This window comes from Montipora foliosa, chromosome 13 (genome assembly GCF_036669935.1).
Source record: "Montipora foliosa isolate CH-2021 chromosome 13, ASM3666993v2, whole genome shotgun sequence".
Lineage (NCBI taxonomy): Eukaryota > Metazoa > Cnidaria > Anthozoa > Scleractinia > Acroporidae > Montipora > Montipora foliosa.
In genome coordinates, this window is record NC_090881.1 from 37,908,478 (window position 1) to 37,928,330 (window position 19,853).

At 40.2% G+C, this 19,853-nt stretch overlaps 1 protein-coding gene across 4 annotated transcripts in view; it reads left to right on the forward strand.

The window, feature by feature from the left end:
* LOC137983209 (peroxidasin-like) overlaps nt 1–17,130 on the forward strand; it is a 30,183-nt gene extending 13,053 nt beyond the window's left edge. For all 4 annotated transcript variants that reach the window (XM_068830399.1, XM_068830401.1, XM_068830400.1 and 1 more), the window contains 13 exons: nt 1,157–1,420; nt 5,894–6,018; nt 8,490–8,560; nt 9,531–9,673; nt 9,749–9,997; nt 10,103–10,351; nt 10,457–10,705; nt 10,811–11,059; nt 12,169–12,300; nt 13,084–13,102; nt 13,568–13,607; nt 14,356–14,479; nt 16,922–17,130. In XM_068830399.1, coding sequence (XP_068686500.1) covers nt 1,157–1,420; nt 5,894–6,018; nt 8,490–8,560; nt 9,531–9,673; nt 9,749–9,997; nt 10,103–10,351; nt 10,457–10,705; nt 10,811–11,059; nt 12,169–12,300; nt 13,084–13,102; nt 13,568–13,607; nt 14,356–14,479; nt 16,922–16,932 — 1,925 coding nt within the window. In that variant the 3' untranslated portion in view covers nt 16,933–17,130. The remainder of the gene's footprint in view (nt 1–1,156; nt 1,421–5,893; nt 6,019–8,489; nt 8,561–9,530; nt 9,674–9,748; nt 9,998–10,102; nt 10,352–10,456; nt 10,706–10,810; nt 11,060–12,168; nt 12,301–13,083; nt 13,103–13,567; nt 13,608–14,355; nt 14,480–16,921) is intronic.
* The last annotated feature ends 2,723 nt before the right edge of the window (nt 17,131–19,853 follow it).

The window sequence follows — 19,853 nt, forward strand, 5'->3', positions numbered from 1 at the left end:
GCTGGCTCAAGTTCTTGAATAAAGAAGGTCTCTTTTATTTTACAATGATAGTCTGTTTTGCCCTTCGCTAAAATATCAAAATGATCCCACTTGATGTTATGTCCAGTGGCCTTGACGTGGTCAGCAATGGCTGAAGTATCGTCACTTTTAGCTAGGGCCTTAAAATGTTCGGTTTTTCTATCGTGAAGCCGCCGTTTAGTTTTACCGATGTAAAAATTGTTACAATCCCAACAATTTGCTCTGTAGGTTCCAGTCCCCTCATCCGCTTTGTTATACATAAATAGCTGTTTTAAATTTCAACGGTTACTTTTGAAAATGTATGTACAGCACATACGAAACGTCAAGTCATGATCAAAATGAACAAGTTCAATATGTTTATCACTGCTGTTTGTGTCTTATTTTTGATCAAACTACGATGGCCCAAGAACAAAAGTATTTTCGAGGGATTTCGCAACCGCGTTATAGCATTTTCTGCGGATAGCACCTCTTTTTCTACAAAGGAATCTGGTCTTCGCTCGGGTCTTATCACACCTAGCATTTGTTATCATACATTAATTAATTTACATGGACAAATAAAGTTTATAAGTTAACTTATATAAAGCTGACTCAGAACAACTCCGTTAAGCGTAAAGAAAGAAAAAAATTATTCTCGCCACCTAAAACGCCTAAACCTTTTCCCCTCATTTGAAGTTTAAAATACCACCTTCGACTAGCAGAAGCTATCAGAGTACGATCTAAGGAGATTTGTTTACATCACAGCGCGCGGTTGGGGAACGGGAAGCTAGCAACTTGAGGTTTCTTCAAATAAGTTGAATTTATTTCTTGGAGTCATTCTGCATATATTGCATTTCGCATAATTATGCCATTCCGCAAACTCATTCCTCCTTTTACCCTCACCGATAATAAATAGCTTATTGGATCATCAAGTGTATAGTATCGTGGCATATTTTCAATCGTCTCTTGTATTTTTGACTCGCCAAAATAGAGCGAGACTCGTAAAAATATCGCAACGTACTACACACTTTATGATCCAATAACCAATTCAACTTTTTTGCACCACATCTTTAGCAATAACATATATTTGCAATGTTATGATAAAAAAAATTATTATTAACATGTATCATCAGAAAATGATTGTTTTTTTCCAACTATCTAGTTCCTCCAAGGATGATTACACTGCCTGCTAGGAAAACTCGAAATGGTATTGGATCAAATTTAACACTTACATGCGAAGTGTCTGGTGATCCATTGCCAAACATCACATGGACAAGAGAAGGTGCCACCACTAACCAGTTGGTAAATGCCACTGGTTCCGTTTTGAATCTTGTAAGGATACAGTTGAATGACGCTGGATCGTACAGATGTACGGCTGATAATGGATATGGAGTTGTTTCAAGTCTTGCGTCTGTTAACATAATTTGTAAGTTACGAAAGGAAATAAGATATATATATTTTTTGACCATGCAAAGGACTATCATTGTAGAGACCGTGCATAGATTTCATTCTAATGGGGCGTAAGGTCTTTATAGGATTCTGCGTTTGGGTGGCACACCCGGACATCAAAGAAAGCAGAACCTTGGCTTGCCCAAAATCTACGTGCGCGAATGTCAAGCCGAGCGCCAGGGGCTCAATTAGAACCTCTTGGTAAGACTTCGCCATTGATCTCCTGTAAGACTGGTTGCACTTCAATATCATGAAACATGGCATTCGGCATTTCAACGTAGAGATCACGGAGCTCATTATGCCGATGGATAATAAAGCCCCCTCGTCTGCATATCATAGCATGGTCAGCACTGAACTTATCCCCACAGAAACAGACCGAAGGGATATCGTTGATTTTGCCAATCATACCTCAAGGCAACGGCATCTCTAAACTCTTATTGAGAGTATAGACCATGTCCTTAAGCGGGATTACTGTCAATCAGCTTGATACGCCTTTCTTCATAGCAAGATCAGCGGCTTTCCTAGTCTTACTTGATAGGGAGTTTCTCACATTTTCACACCTCTCCTGCAAAGCTATATATTTCTCTTTATGCACGCTTTGATGCAAAGTTCTTACTACAGTGTTATCCAGATGCTCGTGTGCTTGTAAAACTATCTGCGTTACAAGCGGGGCTAATATCTTGACGGACAATGCGTACTCTGACTCCGCTTGTTTTCTAGGGTTCGTAAAACTCAGTCCTCCCATCCGTACTGGTAGATCCAAAAGATCTCGCTCACTCTGTGAGCAGTTATGCCCCGTGATGGCAGGTATCAGTATGTCAAAGATTGTGCACTCTAGCGGTTCCATCAGATCATGAATGTCTCAGAAGCGTTCTAAGGAAATACGTCCAGCGATGTCACAGTCCAAATGTGAAGGCCGCATAATGCATGACCTGGACCCAATAGCTGCGTTTACGTGCTTGTGGCCCTTGCTCGGTGATGTTGATTGCCTTGCCCCTGAACATCTCTCTCTCCCCAGCAGCATCTTCTTTCTTTGGCTTAGTAATCAGTCAACACTTTTTTGAACGGGGGGATCAAGCGATTTGCTAGTATGGCCTCGATGGAAGTAGGATCAACATATTCCGTACATAACCTCCTTGTCAGTGTGGCAATAGCATCACAAAGATTGAAACTTGATTTCTTGAACGATTTAGAAGTTAGAATTCTCTTAAATCTATTTACGTCGATACCAGAAGGTTCCCCCGGCTCTTTAGTCCTTAAAGCGGCCTCCTTTATAATTTCTCCATCTATTTCCTGATATAAAATATCAGAAATATTCTCCACCGGACCAAACAATAGGGAACCAAGCTTAGCCTCCTTCGCTGCCGGGTTTTTGTCGTGCAGTTGCGGCATAACATCAACATCATCCGTCAAGAGCAACACGCCCCCACCATCATCACCTCTCAAAAAACGTAGCGCCGAATTAATTCGACCTTCAATGACTAGCTTAGCGAAAATTTTCGCTTTATTTGGTGGATCATGTCTCTTTGCTCTTTGTAAGCGCCTTTGAATCATTCTCCCCTCACGCAAAGGATAGTCAATTTCACCATTTTTCCACAGTCCCAACCGCTTTTCGAGACATTGTTGGTGTTGTTTGCTTTAGATTTTTGGCTAGGGTTTTGTAGCGCCAGAGCAAGGTAAATAATTACCACTTTGAGTGTGATGTGATGCACTGTTGTGCCATTGTTCCAATCGTTAACATGCTTGGTTAGTTGATCGATTAAATCGCTTCCTGTTTTACCATATGGGACCAAGAGGGTCTTTTTGCGTCAAGTTGCATTCTCATTGTACGCATAATTGGTAATTGACCCGCTAACTGTTATGACATGCCCATCGTCATTAAGGCACCAGTTGACAATCGGCAGCGTGTTGATTGCCGTGTATTCTGGCAATCGGCCCGGAACATCATTACACACCTCCGATGAATCGCCTATTGATTCATCTCTCTAAGAAATTTACTACGTACCTGTCATATGCAAATCAAGATCCCTTTCAGCGGAAAAAATGTTATTTACTTCGAATAATTACTTTGATTTTCGTTTTCAATACAACCTTGGGTAGAAATATCCCTCGCTACCGTAGCATCATCCCCGCGGAAACATTAGTTTACAGTGTCCCCAATTAGTGCTCCAGCGCTAGAACGACTAGACACTTGATAAAGTTCTTTCGCATCTATTCTATCATTGTTCATTTTTTCTAGTCGTGAAGCCCGAACCCAGAGGTTTTGGCTCTTCAGTTGTAAATGGCCATTTCGTCCCAAAGCTCTTTCATGACATCTACCTAACCGCTTCTCCTTCCATTTTCATTGCAGGAAGGATTCTTAGACGGCACAAGATCTTTAGCTTTTCTCTTACAATCCAAAATGTCCTTATTCATCTGCTCAGTCTATTTCACCTTCGGCTTTCGCGCTTGGCTTGACATCCCTGCAATAAAAAACACTGCAAAAACGGTTTTGACTGTTGCCAGTAAATTGTATTATTGAATCCTTTCCACCTTCATTATAGATAGTTCGTATTTTTCCATAGGTCTAGTAAGTACCAGCCAGAGTTGAACTGACATAACAAAAAAGCTTAAAAAGAATTAAAATCCAAACGCCAGTGACTCATCACGTATTAAGTAACAGACATAAATGTCTACAAGTAATTGCCTAATCTAAGAACAAAGAGATCACATCCTCGAATTTCAGATATTGGACTGGTGCTTAGCTTACCTTAATTGGTTGGCTTTGCGAAACAGACCCTTACGATAGTCTAATACAAGGTGGGGTGTTTACTGCTTTCGACCATGCCCAACAAACGGAATTGTCAAGTGAAGCTATGATCTTCGCAGTTACAAACGCAACTTCACTAGGCAATTGCAAAAGTTGCGTTCAAAACTGCGAAGATCATAGCTTCACTTGATTTCACATTCGCAGTTCATGTATGATCCATTTCATATATATCATTTCATCATTGATTCATTCCTCACTGGAATATTAGAACCCACAAATGACCAGCTCCCAACGTCAGTGGCTTCATAGCTCAGTTGGTTAGAGCGTCGCACCGGTAACGCGAGGTCACGGGTTCAACCCCTGTTGAAGTCCTGAATTTTTCAGGCTTCACTACGCAATTGCAAAAGTTGCGTTCATAACTGCAAAGATCATAGCTTCACTAGATTTCATATCCGCAGTTCATATATGATCCATTTCATATATATCATTTCATCATTCAACAGAATTGTGTTTGTGAGGCTATGGTAAAAAAAATAGCATAATCTGTTGACTTTGCTTTTATCCGGTTTGTTGATTAATGCCCGCCACTATCATTTATGTGACATGCGTCCACTTAGGCATAATATGTTTATTTGAGCTAAAAGACCTTACAGGCTCCCTTGTGAGTTAATAGACCAATTTCGATATATTAAAATTCAGTCGAAAACAAAAGGCATCATCTCGAGGCTCTGGGGAATAAACTCATACAAATCCTTATTATTATTCCCCAGAGCCTCGTGATGATGTCTTTTGTTTAGGACTGAATTTTAATATATCGAAACTGGTCTATTTCGTCAATAATGATGACGATGATGATAATGATGTTGATGATGATTATGATGATGATGATGGCGATGATAACGAGAAAGTTAAACAAGAGAGGAAAAACTGCCTCATCATTGACGTTGCTCTAATGATTGGAGGGTTGGTATCAAAGAAGAGGAAAGGTCAATAAAATGCCTAGGTACAGGTACAATTCATTTAACGCTGGTAGTTCCTTTACTTTCTAGAGGGTATTCTCCCAGGAAGCCAACGGTGAGCTCATTTTACCCCCCTCTTTCCATTAGCACTCCGTTTTAAGGGTATTTAAAGCTACCTGGAGCTACACAGATTGGAAAGAAGTCGAAGCAAGGAGGTGAGGTCACTAGGGATCGAGCTCTGGACCACTCGCACAGAATGGCTCCCACTAACCAAGTGTGCAATCCTTACCTCTGCCTTGATCTCGCGATTGAATTTAATAATTTAATAGCTATGGAAAATGAAGAGGGTAAAGGGTGTTCCAGTTGTCATTTAAAAATTAGACTAGTAGCCCTTGCGGGAAAGGAAGCGTCACGCTGTTCGCTACTCGAGGACTAGTACTAATAGTCCTGTAGTAGCGTAGCCAATTAAAATGCAAGATTTGCATCAGTCCACTAGTTGGGTGGTACTAATAGAGCATCAGACATTGCTCCTGTAATAATGCCTGACAGACTTGAATGGTGGAATGGAGTTGGCAGCACTTCAAAGAACAGCAACAATGGTGATGATGATGTTGACAATATCACAAAAGTAGTTACTAAAAGTTGATCAACCTCCCACACATACATGCAATGCAATAAGACTCTTAGAAATCGATTTTATCAGAGCAGTAATAGTTTCATGATTATCAACTATCTGTGACAGGTTCTTCGCATTGTAAGACAACTACAGTTTTACTGAGATTGCTACAAGGAATAGGATGGACAGATGCTCTCAGAACAAGAGGATCCCTTCAATTCGAAGAACTGGCATCAAATCTGACAGCAGCAGTAAGTTAGCATACATTCCAATTGTGAACGATATAATATCAAGTTGTGTTGCCTTTTTGGCTACTACCACCATGTGTGACAGAGAGTTTTTCAAGTATTTCCTTTCTGGTCTTTCCTTGGGTCCCACGTGCTGAATTGAGATGAGCCATCTGTATTCCAGTTCAGTTACCTCAACTAAAATAAATTTTGTCCATACGCTGCAAAATATCTCATGCATGACGCTCTTGTTTTTGTGTCATTTTATTTCACCATGCATAACAGGACACCTTTGGTTAGACTGTCTAGTCTTCTCGGATAAGGACCAAAAAACCGTACATAGCGGGCCCCGTCTCACAGCCCTTTTAATGTTCATAACCTTGTGGGACTTAAAAGAACCCACACACCATTCGCAAAGAGTAGGGTACAGAGTTACCGATGTTGTGGTATGTCCTCTGTGGTATATCATGGTTGGGAGAGTAAATACTCGGAGATATTACCTACACCAGGCTGCTCTTAAATCCAAGGGTAAAGAAAGATATATGATATACGGAATGAGCGCTCCGGTGCGGGCGGATCATGTGAAAGTATCTTACTTGTCTGGTCGCTCTCGGCGTGTTGCGGTCAATGGGGAACTGTCAGACAGATCTCACCTATCATTCGGTGTTCCTCAAGGGTCATGTCTAGGACCGCTACTCTTTTCTGCCTATGCTAGTAAGCTGTTTGAAGAAACTAAGACCCATCTACCAAACACCCATGCACATGCAGACGACACTCAACTTTACCTGTCGTTCAAGCCAGACAGTTCTGAAAGAGAGACGGAGGCAAACTGTGCTATGGAGTGGTGTTTCAGGGCTGTGAGGGCGTGTATGGTCGAAGATAAGTTGAAGCTATATGAAGAGAATACTGAGTTCATGCTCATTGGAACTCGCCAGCAACTTTAGGAAAGTCTAAACTTATAGTTCTGCCTTTACCCGAGAAATAAGAAAGGATAACAAGGCTATCATTAGCATAAGAAAGGAGGATGAAAAGTGTTTCAGGTGCAAAATCTTGGCGGGTTTACAACCAGTTAAAACTGACCACGAGCGAAGCTATCAACGCAACCCTATGTAAACGAGATCAACTTGGATGATAGTCGAGTGTCCTGAATCTGTAAGTAAAATCCCAAAGTTTGACTAGGGGCACAAGATTGCAGTCAGCGTGTTTGAGATTCAAAAACCGGAGATTCGTTCCGGTCTTCTCCTGGACGGTGAACTTTCGAAAACATCAGCCATCATAAACACTTCAGAGAAGAGGTAGAGATCGTGGTGGTCGTTGCTTTTCTCGATGTGGTGTTTGTCCCTCTTTCGCCAAATTCGACTTAAGCTTTTTCTAAGGATGCATTCATGATTCTAGCGAGTCCCGAAAACCCAGGTAGCCAAAGGAGAAAGAAACATACTTTTCCATATTGTTTGGAATGCAGTAGATGGTCTTGTTCTTTAATGTCCTCGTGCCTTGCATAATGGGGTGAGAGTCATACTCAGTAGCTTCGGGGATTATGAAGAATGACTGCAATTCGACCCGTTAACCAAAAGTTCAATTTGCAAGTGTTGTGGGCCTCCCCTTTCGAATCCGATCAGTCCCAAGTTCCCCTCCACAAATGTGACAATGGGTGGCTTGTTGAAACTCTTGTTCCACAGGAGGAGTCAATTGCATGGGCACTATCTCTCTCATGAAAGTTTGAATTATTTCTTCTTCCAGCCGTAACGCTTCCAGGAACTTGTCTATTGTATCCTCTCCACGATAGACTATGTCATGTTCAAAATTATGTGATCTTTTAGAAGCAATCACGTACGAAAAAGAACACCGGGAAAGAAAGAGAACACCGGAACAGCTATTCCGTCCTCGAATCCAAAAACGGTGACTGAGACCTTGTTCCGCTTCTCAAACTTTGGGATTTTACTTATACGTACAGGACACCAGATTGTTTTTTTTTTCCGAATGAGCGATACACTATACCTTTGTTTCATCGCGTCGCTCTGTATCCTTTATTTCTATGTTCCTCAATTCGCTCGATCGGCGCGATCCACACGCACCAGAACGCTCATTCCATATACTACTGTCCTCGGTTGTTCAAAAGGTGGATAACTCTATCCACCGGATAAACACCAGCAAATCCAATAGACGTTTAATTTCTGCAGATATGGCGGCTATTTTGATTTTTATTATTTCAAATGGCTATTATGGGACGCCCAGTGGGAAAATACATGTTAATTTGCCCTCTGAGTATCCCAAATGTCTTTCGAAACCATGGAAATCAAAGTGGCCGCCTTATCTGTAAAAATGGTCTATTGATTTATCCAGTGGATAGCGTTATGCACCCTTTGAACAACTGTGGCCATAAGTACTACAGTAAATACAGTCATGTGCAGCATCTTTTCTTAATACATTTATTTCCTCTCAGCTTCCCCCTAGATGTAATCTAGTTTCACTTTTACTGAAATTTTCTTTTATAGATTTCAAGCCCATACAGCCGGCCAGAAAATGAAGGAAAACGTCCTTATTACATAAACATTACGGAATTTAGGTGTTTTACTTTGATGCAGTGTTTACTAACCGGCCGTTCAACAAACAGCTGCAGAAAATCTGCTATGTCTTAAGAGATGTGCCTTCTTTAATTCTCAACACGTTGACTTCATATAACATTTTGTTCCATTTTCTTTTACTCTTTGTAAGGTTCATGCTTACACTAGGGGTTTTGGAATGTACTATTGTTGCTACAAAGGTTAAAAAATAGACAGTTTAATTGTGAATATGGATTAAAGCCAATAAAGTAAATGCTGTTAATCTTGGTCATAACATTCTAATCAACAGGCACCTTAAGGGCTTTCCAATAAGAAAATCAAAGGCTACCTTACTCAGTATTTTAAATTGACAGGATCACAAATTGCAATTCCATTTCCTTTGTGTGCAGAAATATTAAGCACTGTTTGTTACAATAATATTTGAGTACAAGATGACACTTATGTCCAGGTTTGCACGCAGCTGCAAACATTGCAAATGTTCGCAAAAATCGTAAAAGCTAAAAATAGGACGTCAACGGAAGCCGACAGTGCGCCCGTTGCCCTCCACACTCTGTCGGTGCTCCATTTTACGGGTATTTAAAACTATAGCTACACGGATCAAAGGAAAGTAGAAACAGACGATGAAGTCACCGAGGATCGAACAAATGGTTTTCAACTAAACTAAATTTTCTGCGACTCAAAAGAATGAAAAAAAAATCTCTTTTTTTCCCACGCCACCCTCAAGTCATTGCCTAATTTAACTTAACTGGCGTCCAGTCCTCGCGGGATGCAAGGATTATATCTTGCGCGGTTGACACGCTAAACTTAAGAAATAAAGAGAAGACTAAAATACGTCAATAACTTTTAGAAAAAAAAATGTCCAAAACATGATTTATTGAACTCACCGAAATGCATTTTATTGCTCTTTTAAGAAATCACACAATCCGACATATTTAAACAAAAGTCTATCAAGCATTGTTTACCTATTTCAAGTCTTAGGGCTGGTATCGTCCAAGCCATTGTGGAGCTTCAGTTTTCAAGTGGCCTCATGGACCCACTTCAACCACTTCATGTCGATATAGCTGATGGGGAACTTGGACCGTTCACAGTTGATACGCAGTTGGTAGTAAACCCAAGTAAGTTTTCCATTTTAATGCTGGAACCTCAATCTCCTTGTCTGTGTTTTCACACCATCACCTGTTTTCTTGTAGTTTCACCGAATATCATTGAAATCTCTGCAAACCAAACAGTAACTGAGGAGGAGGATGTGAAATTGGAGTGTAAAGCTGACGGTAATCCAACTCCGATTATTTCGTGGACGAGACGTTCTGATAACGTTGCTGTCACCATGCCTTTGGCTCGCATCAGAACGCAAGATGCAGGAGACTACAGATGTACTGCTGATAATGGTGTAGGAAGTCCCGCTACTGGAGATGTCTTCATAATTGTCCATGAGAAATGTGAGTACTGCCGCCAAATAGAGTACGTCACAGAGTTTCCCCTTATGCATAAGTAACTCTTTGCTTAGTGTCTTAATTCCACACGAATCCTTGGTTTTGTTGTAGTGTCACCAAATATCATTGAAATCTCTGCAAACCAAACAGTAACTGAGGGAGACGATGTGGTACTGGACTGTAAGGCTGACGGGAATCCAACACCGAACATCACATGGACAAGACGTTCTGATAACGTTGCTGTAGCCATGCCAATGACTAGCATCAGAAGGCAAGATGCAGGAGGCTACCGATGTACTGCTGATAATGGTGTTGGAAGTCCCGCTACTGGAGATGTCTTCATAATTGTCCATGAGAAATGTGAGTACTGCCGCCAAATAGAGTACATCACGGAGTGTCCCCTTATGCCTAAGTAACTCTTTGCTTAGTGTCTTAATTCCACACGAATCCTTGGTTTTGTTGTAGTGTCACCAAATATCATTGAAATCTCTGCAAACCAAACAGTAACTGAGGGAGACGATGTGATAATGGACTGTAAAGCTGACGGTAATCCAACACCGAACATCACATGGACGAGACGTTCTGATAACGTTGCTGTCACCATGCCAATGACTAGCATCAGAAGGCAAGATGCAGGAGGCTACCGATGTACTGCTGATAATGGTGTAGGAAGTCCCGCTACTGGAGATGTCTTCATAATTGTCCATGAGAAATGTGAGTACTGCCGCCAAATAGAGTACATCACGGAGTGTCCCCTTATGCCTAAGTAACTCTTTGCTTAGTGTCTTAATTCCACACGAATCCTTGGTTTTGTTGTAGTGTCACCAAATATCATTGAAATCTCTGCAAACCAAACAGTAACTGAGGGAGACGATGTGATACTGGACTGTAAAGCTGACGGGAATCCAACACCGAACATCACATGGACGAGACGTTCTGATAACGTTGCTGTCACAATGCCAATGACAAGCATCAGAAGGCAAGATGCAGGAGGCTACCGATGTACTGCTGATAATGGTGTTGGAAGCCCCGCTACTGGAGATGTCTTCATAATTGTCCATGAGAAATGTGAGTACTGCCGCCAGATAGAGTACATCACGGAGTGTCCCCTTATGCCTAAGTAACTCTTTGCTTATGTGCTTTGCTGAATGTGATTGTTGCCAGGTTATAGAAGACGACACGAAATGTCCCTTAAGCATATAATCTTCATCATTAATTATACGAGTATTAAGCGACATCTGTGGTGCGGTATGTTTGATACAAATTGGGCTAGGAGACACTGCTCAGTTCAAGATCTCTTTTCTATTAAGACTTTCGTAATAATTTAGAAGTAATCAAGATCTTCGATTACAGCATGGTATCAATCTTCATCATTATTAATATTATTAACATGCAATGTTCTTACCGATATCTTAAAATGTAAATCTTATCAGATTCATATCGAGATATTACAAGCTCTTGAGTTTCTTTTATAGCTGATGCAAGATCTGAACAGATTTTAAAAAATATTACCGTATCTTATGTAACTCCCACCAACAGTAACATTATTTATATCACGACATTACACGATGTTATTAAAATCCTAGAAGTCCAGGAGACGAGTATGGTCGTCTAGGTACATTCTTCAATTTCTGACTAGTCAGTATCTCTAGGTTCACTAGAAGAATTTTATAAATTCACAGATTTAATGATATTGAATACATGAAAGTTTCGTACATTCAACTTGCATATTCAATATCTTCAACCTTTATGTGAATTGGAGATTATTCTTCATCATCCGGCTATTCTTAGTTTCAAACCATTACTTTCCTCCCTTTAATAATTGTACATGTACGTATTGATTACTCTTCAATTCCAGGAAATAACTAATTAAAACTAATTAAAAAACACAGAGTGGAAATATACAAATGCCAGAGGCCAATCTTCACCAGTAAATCTTGTCAAGGAGCCTTTTCAGTTGTCCTTCAATGAGAAAAAAGGCCATACAATTGCATAATCAGATCCGTGTGATCCATCACCCCCGTTTAGAAACCTGCAAAACCTTTTCTATTAAACTTTTGCAAAGTAGTTTACAAGATGACAAAATACATGTTTTCGCAACCTCGTTCCCAGGGTCTCTCTGGCCTGCCAGAGACCCTGGAAACGAGGTTAATGTTTTCGTTTTTTCTTTATTTCAGTGAAGCCTGCTTCTGAGCTTCGAGGAAGCAGTATGAACAAAGTCCTGATATATGCATTAGTCCCAGTTGGAGTATTGGTAGTCACGCTCGTTTCAGTTGTAATTACATGCTACATCATAAGGCAAAAGAAACGTAAGTTTTAAGAAAATTTATTTATTTATTTGTTTATTTATTACCTACTGGTACGACACCATCCAGGTATGGTATGAATGGTGTGGAAGTGTGGAGAGAAAAGCAAAGCATTCACGTCGTTGTCAGGTCATGAACGGCAAAGAAACATACCAACATGTAAAACGGACGTGCGGAGTGTACATAGGCTTTGTTTTAGTTCATTTCTGCCGTTCTCACTTTCGTTGACATCGTTGCAGCTTAAACTCGCTAATGCCATAAAATGACCATATTTCAGGTTTTGTGTAGGGCGCGAGCAGCTGAGGATAAATTTTTATATGACATCCATACCGATTATAGCAATTTTATTCTTGGAATGTTGGTACACACTTTCTTTGCCAAACAACTTGGAGTAATCGTGAAATTATTACCATATACGAAAAATGATATGTTTAGATAACGGCTCATGTAGCCGCCGTCATCCTCCGTGCTGTAGGTCACTTATTGTTTATATTTATGATGGCGAAGTCGACGGGAGCGTCAATACGCAATCTCTGAGCATTTAATGAACAAAACAAGGTCTCTGACGGTGCGTTTTGAAGTTTTCTTCACTCTTCTCTTGTTCTTTGTGAAATGACAAAAGTGCAGGAAAATGCGAGCGCAAAATAGCGAATTTTATATTAATTTCTTTTTTCCCCTTTCAGCGCGTTTTGTCACTCAATGTTGCGCTCAGAAAATCGGCTTTGCTTTTAGTTTGCCATTATTCTTGCTTATAGAAATTTTAATAACTTGTTTTTTCTTTGTTAGGAGCTCAAGAACTTGATCGGTACGTGGCAGATGTTGATTTCTTATGCATCTTCTTTTCTTTTTTTTACTTTTTTTTGATATTTTTCTCCCGGGCATCTCTCCTCTTTCCTCCCTCCCTCCTTTTTTCCAAAGAGCAATTCTCCCAAGCGTCCAATTTATCAACGTTTTTCATTAATGTGCATGGGGGGGGGGGGGGGGGGGGCGAAGGGGTGGGGGAAAAGCCAATTATTCTAGAGAGGGCCTTCTTTGGAAGAGCTAGAGAGTTGCTATACCCACCACTTTTTCTCTTACCGGAAATATTCCTTTTTAAGGAGAAAATTGCGTAATTGCGTCAAATTGGTAATTACGTTTTATTGTGTAATGTAAGGCATATAATTTGATTATTTTATAAAGCTACTCGGTCGAAGCTCATTTGAATTTGTTCATTTCAAAGAGTGTTCTTAAAGAGTGATTTTAAAATGATTGTACAACGTTTTCCTTTCAGATCACTTGAAGAAGCTAAAGACATACCAGCGTTTCATTTTGTAAGCGCCTTAAGTTACAAAAGATTAATTCAATGCAAATGTGGCCTGTTTTTTTGTTTAATTTCCAGGATTTCTTTGCAGACGTTGCTCGGCGACGTTGTTTTGCAATCATTGCTTAAAATTGAGCCTCGCCATCTTGAATTGACCCGAATGAGACCGAAAAATGTTGGTATTTTGGCCTTGCATTAAGTGTGAATTTCTAAAGGAATTATACACAAAATATAGGTTTGAAATGAAGAGTTGCGTTGATCAATGCTTTTGAGATCAATGCAGTGAAATGAGTAACTTATGCAGTTGCGAAAGGGCCGTCAACAAAAAATACCATCCAGGATGAAACGTATGGATGGGGAGAAGTGAAAAGCCAAGAAACATATACAGTAACAGGCTACATCAGGTGAAATTAAAAGTAGTCGTAGCTAGTCTTCTGTAACTTGTGCTGCATATTAATTGTGAAACGTCGAGGCTGCAGGTAATTAAATCAGTGCTTTTGCTACAAATTCAGATATTCGGATAAAGTTTAGGGCGCACACGAGATGTTTTCTCTAATTTTTAATGAATTTTGATAATCGCAGCCTACCTAGCTACGAAAAATTAGTACATAGTTTCAGTGTAGGGAATGTACTAGTTTCAGTTTAAAGTCTTACGTTTTGGGTCTCTACAGACACATTCATTACTTTAGCATCTTCAGACAGTGACACAAGCAAAAGAGTTCCAGTTTTTGACTGAATGTCTTTATTTCAAACTGTAGAATGAAGGCATTGAATTGGAAAGGAATGGTGGCAAAAATAGTATTGACACTAGTTGTCCTCGTCAGGACATGGAGATACGTGAAGTCACAGAATATCATGAAATTACGCCTTACTCAGAACTTAGTAAGTATGCCGTGCATAATCCGGGAACTAGATCCTGGGAAATCTCGTAAAAGGTAGTTGGCTCTTTTGGACAAGGAGCATAGGCATAATGACAATGACAATGACAATGACAATGACAATGACAATGACAATGACAATGACAATGACAATGACAATGACAATGACAATGGCAATGGCAATGGCAAAGCTAAAGACAATGACAATGACAATTACAATTACAAATACCAATGACAATGACAGTGACAGTGGCAATCACAATGGCAATGGCAATGGCAATGGCAATGGCAATGGCAATGACAATGAAAATAGCAATGACAATGACAGTGACAGTGGCAATCACAATGGCACTGGCAATGGCAATGACAATGACAATTACAATAGCAATGATAATGACAGTGACAGTGGCAATCACAATGGCAATGGCGATGGCGATGGCAATGGCAATGGCAATGGCCGAATGGCAATGGCAATGGCAATGGCAATGACAATGACAATGACAGTGACAGTGGCAATCACAATTGTAAAAATTACAAGGGCAATATAGTGATGGAAATGACAGTGACAATCAAAATCACAATGATAATGGTAATAATAATGACAATGATAATGATTAACCATGAATTACACACTATTATGTAAACTAAATAAAATGACATACCAAATCTCGACATGTAAATTTCAATCAGCAAAACTGAGGCGCTTACCAAGGCCTCTTGCCTGTGATACCTTGTCGATTCGAAAGAAGGGAATTAGGGTTTCCGGCTCGCTGAATGGAAGGGGGAATCAGAGAGTTCATCCAAACCTCTCCCCTAAACCCCTTCACTTAGAAGCTTTGAAATATGAGCAGTTTAAGTGAACTATATTTGGACTCAGTGTTGTCGAAAAGAAGAATGGAAAGAAACCAAACTGAATTAGTTGACCTACGTTGAAGCCCACATACTCCAGGAAATACAGGTCTTCGTGTATTTTGTATGAAAGCGTTATTGCTCTCTTTCCAACAATCTAATTAACTAACAAAATCTAGTGACAGCAACGCGAGAATTCGTGACTCCTTCGAGGATTACAATTTTTAAATATGATTCTGCCAAGGTTTACTTTTTGCAGTATATTGATCTTATTTTGAATCACATGTGGTATCTTCTCGGGAAATCAAATACAATATGACTTTTTATTTCTATCCATTTTGATTGTAATATGATATGTTGGCATGTTCAAAGAGTATATTTTTGGAAGAGAAAAAAAAAATTGTTTTCTAAAAAGAACTTTGAGTGAACATGCTTTGAAGAACAATGTACTGATCAAGAAGCAGCCAGCAGAGTGACCCTCGGGAAATGTAAATATATATACTATTACGTATTTAACAACTAGCACTTGTCCATAAACCTACATCATAATGTCCTAAAGCTCATTTCCAGTCTCTCGCAGAGCTTTGGGTCCAAATGGTCCCACAAAACCGATTAATTTTGTGGACTTATAGCAATATGGCTTACAAAATCTCATTTTAAAGATTTTAAAATAGACTTTTCAGTTTAAAAAAAATTCAGCATAACAACCAAGGACTTTTCAGAGAAATAACCGTAAGAAAAAAAAAGTTTCAAAATAATTGAGGAATAATGGAGATTTCTTCCAAGTTACATGTTCTGGTACAAAAAGTTGAAAAAAATTTTTTTTCTTTGAGTTAACCAAGATTTCCTTCAAATTTAGCTGAAATAGAAGAATCCGTGATTACACCTCTTTCATTTTGGCGGGGAAAAAGTAAATTCTTGTGTTTTAATGCTAATAAGCCTTTCTTGCCTTGCTATGACCAGCGAATTTCAAAAGAATATTTGGTTTCAAAATGAGGGCAATAAGTCTAATAAACGTAAACACAAAAGAATGCGAAGGTGGTCTCCATTTATGAAAGTGGTCTCTTTTTATGATTTCTTAATTATTTGTCAACACGTGTCATTTCTCCATGACAACAAATAAAGGGGATAGGGTTTTGCATATCAAAGAACATGAATAGAGCGTTCAAACGGTGCTCTTAACCAAACTTTTCGAATTTTTAAGTCCAAATTATGAAATTTTCATTTGACGATCTAGCGCAGTTTCTAAGGCAAAAAAGACGGTCAAGATGTAGATTGGGGCAGTAAAGAACACGTGCTGAAATGGTGGCTAGTAGGCGAATGTTCATTGTTATCACTTTCCTTGGTATTTTTCCCATCCTTTAGCAGAGGTTTTGCCGTGAAAAATCATTTCAAACAGTTCTTAAAATGCGATTTTGTTCGCATGTATACTTAACACACAAAATTTGGAGAGAGCCGGAAGTAACACAAATTTTTCGTGACGCGTAATTGTTGTTAGACCCAAAGCTCCTATGGGACCGGAAATGAGTAATTAATGTACGTTGTCTTAGGCATTTGTCTAATTATGCCCTTGTTCTCCCTTTTGTTTTTTCCACAGAGGCTTATTAAGATGAAGGAGTCAACCAGAAACTTGGAAGGATGTAGAAGATTTGCTGTTCTAACTCAAGAAAAACTTTGATTTGTAATTCTTTACTTACTACTTAGAGGCAAAACAGGCTATTCACTTTGGATGAAATCCCAATTTGGTCTCTCCTTTTGAGAACAAATTCCATTGGTCTCTCCTTTTGAGAACAAATTCCATTGCAATTTACCTTATGATATAAGCGAACGAAGCCTTTGAAGTTTCCATTAAATTAAAAGAACTGCCTTGGATTTATAAGAAATGGTCTCTTGTGGTCTCTTTTGCATGAAGTAAGTTGAATATATATTTAAAGTGTGGGTTACAGATGAAAAAGAAAAGTAATCCTCGCACTTCACCCATTCCCAACCGAGTGGCTGCATAGCGCTAACTTGCAACCGGCATTGCAGAGGTCATGGGTTCGAATCCTGTTGATGCCGCCTGCATTTTTCAGGTGCCAGTCATTACGCACCGGTGGCTCAGTTGGTTGAGCACTGGGATGCCATGCAGGAGGTCGTGAGGTTGACTCCGACCGGACCAACACTCAGGGTCTTAAAATAACTGAGGAGAAGTACTGCCCTTGTAATTACATCCGCAAATGGTTAGACTGCCAAATCTTCTAGGATAAGGACTATAAACCACAGGCCCAGTCTCACAACCCTTCAATGTACATAAATTCTGTGGAACGTTAAAGATGCCACACACTAGTGAAAAAGACTAGGGCATGGATTTCCCGGAGTTGTGGTCTGGCCTTTCCTTCAGAAATGTGGTCGGCTTGGCGTAATCTTTTGAATGGACTACTGGTCGATGAGACCTCATAACAGCAAAACAGACAGTAGTTAAATTGAAGGAGTCAAAGTGCTGAAACTGGTAAACTAACTGGTAAAACAATTGCTTAAATTGTCAAGATAGATACGAGGATCGCTTCTCTCTTTAGTCTATATTATTTCATTTTAGTTTGTATTTAGAAAACTGTCACACTGTTAACCCATTGACTCACGAACCCCCCATTTACGAGCAAAATCGTCTGGCGTTAGGTAGAGTAAAATCTATTTTGTCTCACTCCCAGGAGTCAATAGGTTAAACCACATTTGGAAGGGGCAATATTGGTTGGTTGGGCTGATATTTCATCAAGAACAATTTTCTGATCGTGTGGAATTACAATACAATACATACTTAAAGGTAAGGTCTCTGTTTACGAGCCAGGCGCCCCATCAGGCCGGCGCTTATGTCCGGTTTCCGTAGTATGAAGCGACTAGGAGTATTTCTACCCCCCCCCCCACCCCCTGGATGGGATGCTACTCCATCGCAAGGTTACCCCCAGTATTGCCACTTCGTCGGTACCCATTTATACACCTGGGTGGAGAGAGGCACCGTGAGAGTAAAGTGTCCTGCCCAAGAACACAACACGATGTCCCCGGACACGATGTCCCCGAACCCGGACCAGTCGATCCCGAGTCGAGCACTCTAACCATGAGGCCTCGGCGCCTCCCAAACATACATACATACATACATACATACTTAATTGACCACTAACCGTAGGGGCTTTTCAGGGCCAATGAAACACAATCACGACAGAACAGAACATTCAACAACTTCAATAAAAGCAAGCTAACTGGCTGTTTACAAGTGCAGCTGAGCACATGAACCAGGGACTACCAGGAACAATCTCAACCAGTATTCAGACTGTGTCTTGAACCCAGGATTCCCCGGATCTCAAGGCAAGCGCTCTAACCACTAGGCCCCATTCACTTGGAGCGATCTGCGAAGAAGTCCCTTTAATCTCAACCTCAATCACCTTAAGAGAGAATTCAAACAATAGAGCATGACAGAGAAGCAAGTAAGACATTTTTAAGTACCGTCATTGACTCGAAGCGGCTGCATCGTTTATCATATGGAGCAAGAGCGTTTGAAACCACAAGAATGTGTTTGGATGAATGTATATGCCATGACTTGTGTGAAAAATGATTCTAAAAATGCTACAGATCTCATGGTGAAATGTTGGTTTGATAATGCCACGGTCAAGATTAACATCACGTCGATTGTTGTGTAGAGATTGGCTGCATGAAAATAGCTTCACCTTACGACGAGACAATCGGCAAGAGCACATCTGTAAGACTTCCGGTTAAAGTGGAAGTGACTTACTTAAGGATCTTTTTTTTTTGTAGCTCTATGCGGCGCTTTCAACAAAAAATAATGATGGACTTGCAGAAAAATGCAGGCTTTTTCAGCCCTTTGGTATCTCTTCAGAATTCAATGACGTGGTATATGTTTGCGACACCCCAAACGAGCTGTATCAATTTATTCCTTAAGAGTATTCGAGACCTTTTTTTCTGCATTTTCCATTAATTAAAAGCACCAGACGTATGACTCCTGCGGTCTTTCAGATGCGATCTTTAGAGTGAGCAGGTGCTTACAGGTTCTAGAGCAGAATTTAACATATACCAGGGAACTGAACTGCCGCTTGCCACTTTCTTTAAATGGCACTGAAGAAAGCGTGGCAGACGAAGACGGCAAATGGGGAGCTTTCCATGGTTATGAATTAACCGGGTGAAATGGCTGTGCGCAATCGTGATATGTTGGCCACACCGGGTTGGTGGTAGTGTGTGTCACCTTGCTTTTATTGTTGCTATTGGAACATATGAAGGAAAATCTAGATCCGCTGGGATATGACTACATCAATCTACTGAGCTGCATGACCCTTGATGTAGAAAATCTGCATTCAGTCTCTCATCACAAAAACCAAGTCTCCGCAGCTTTCAGACATGCCTGCGACTTTGGAAGCACAGCCTATTATTACACAAGCCGTGGTCATGGTACCCAGTCCTCGAGAAATCATTGCGCCTTTTTTAAATACCCGTCCAGCGATCAAAGCCACAAGGGACGAAATTTCAAAGCTGCGGGACTTGAA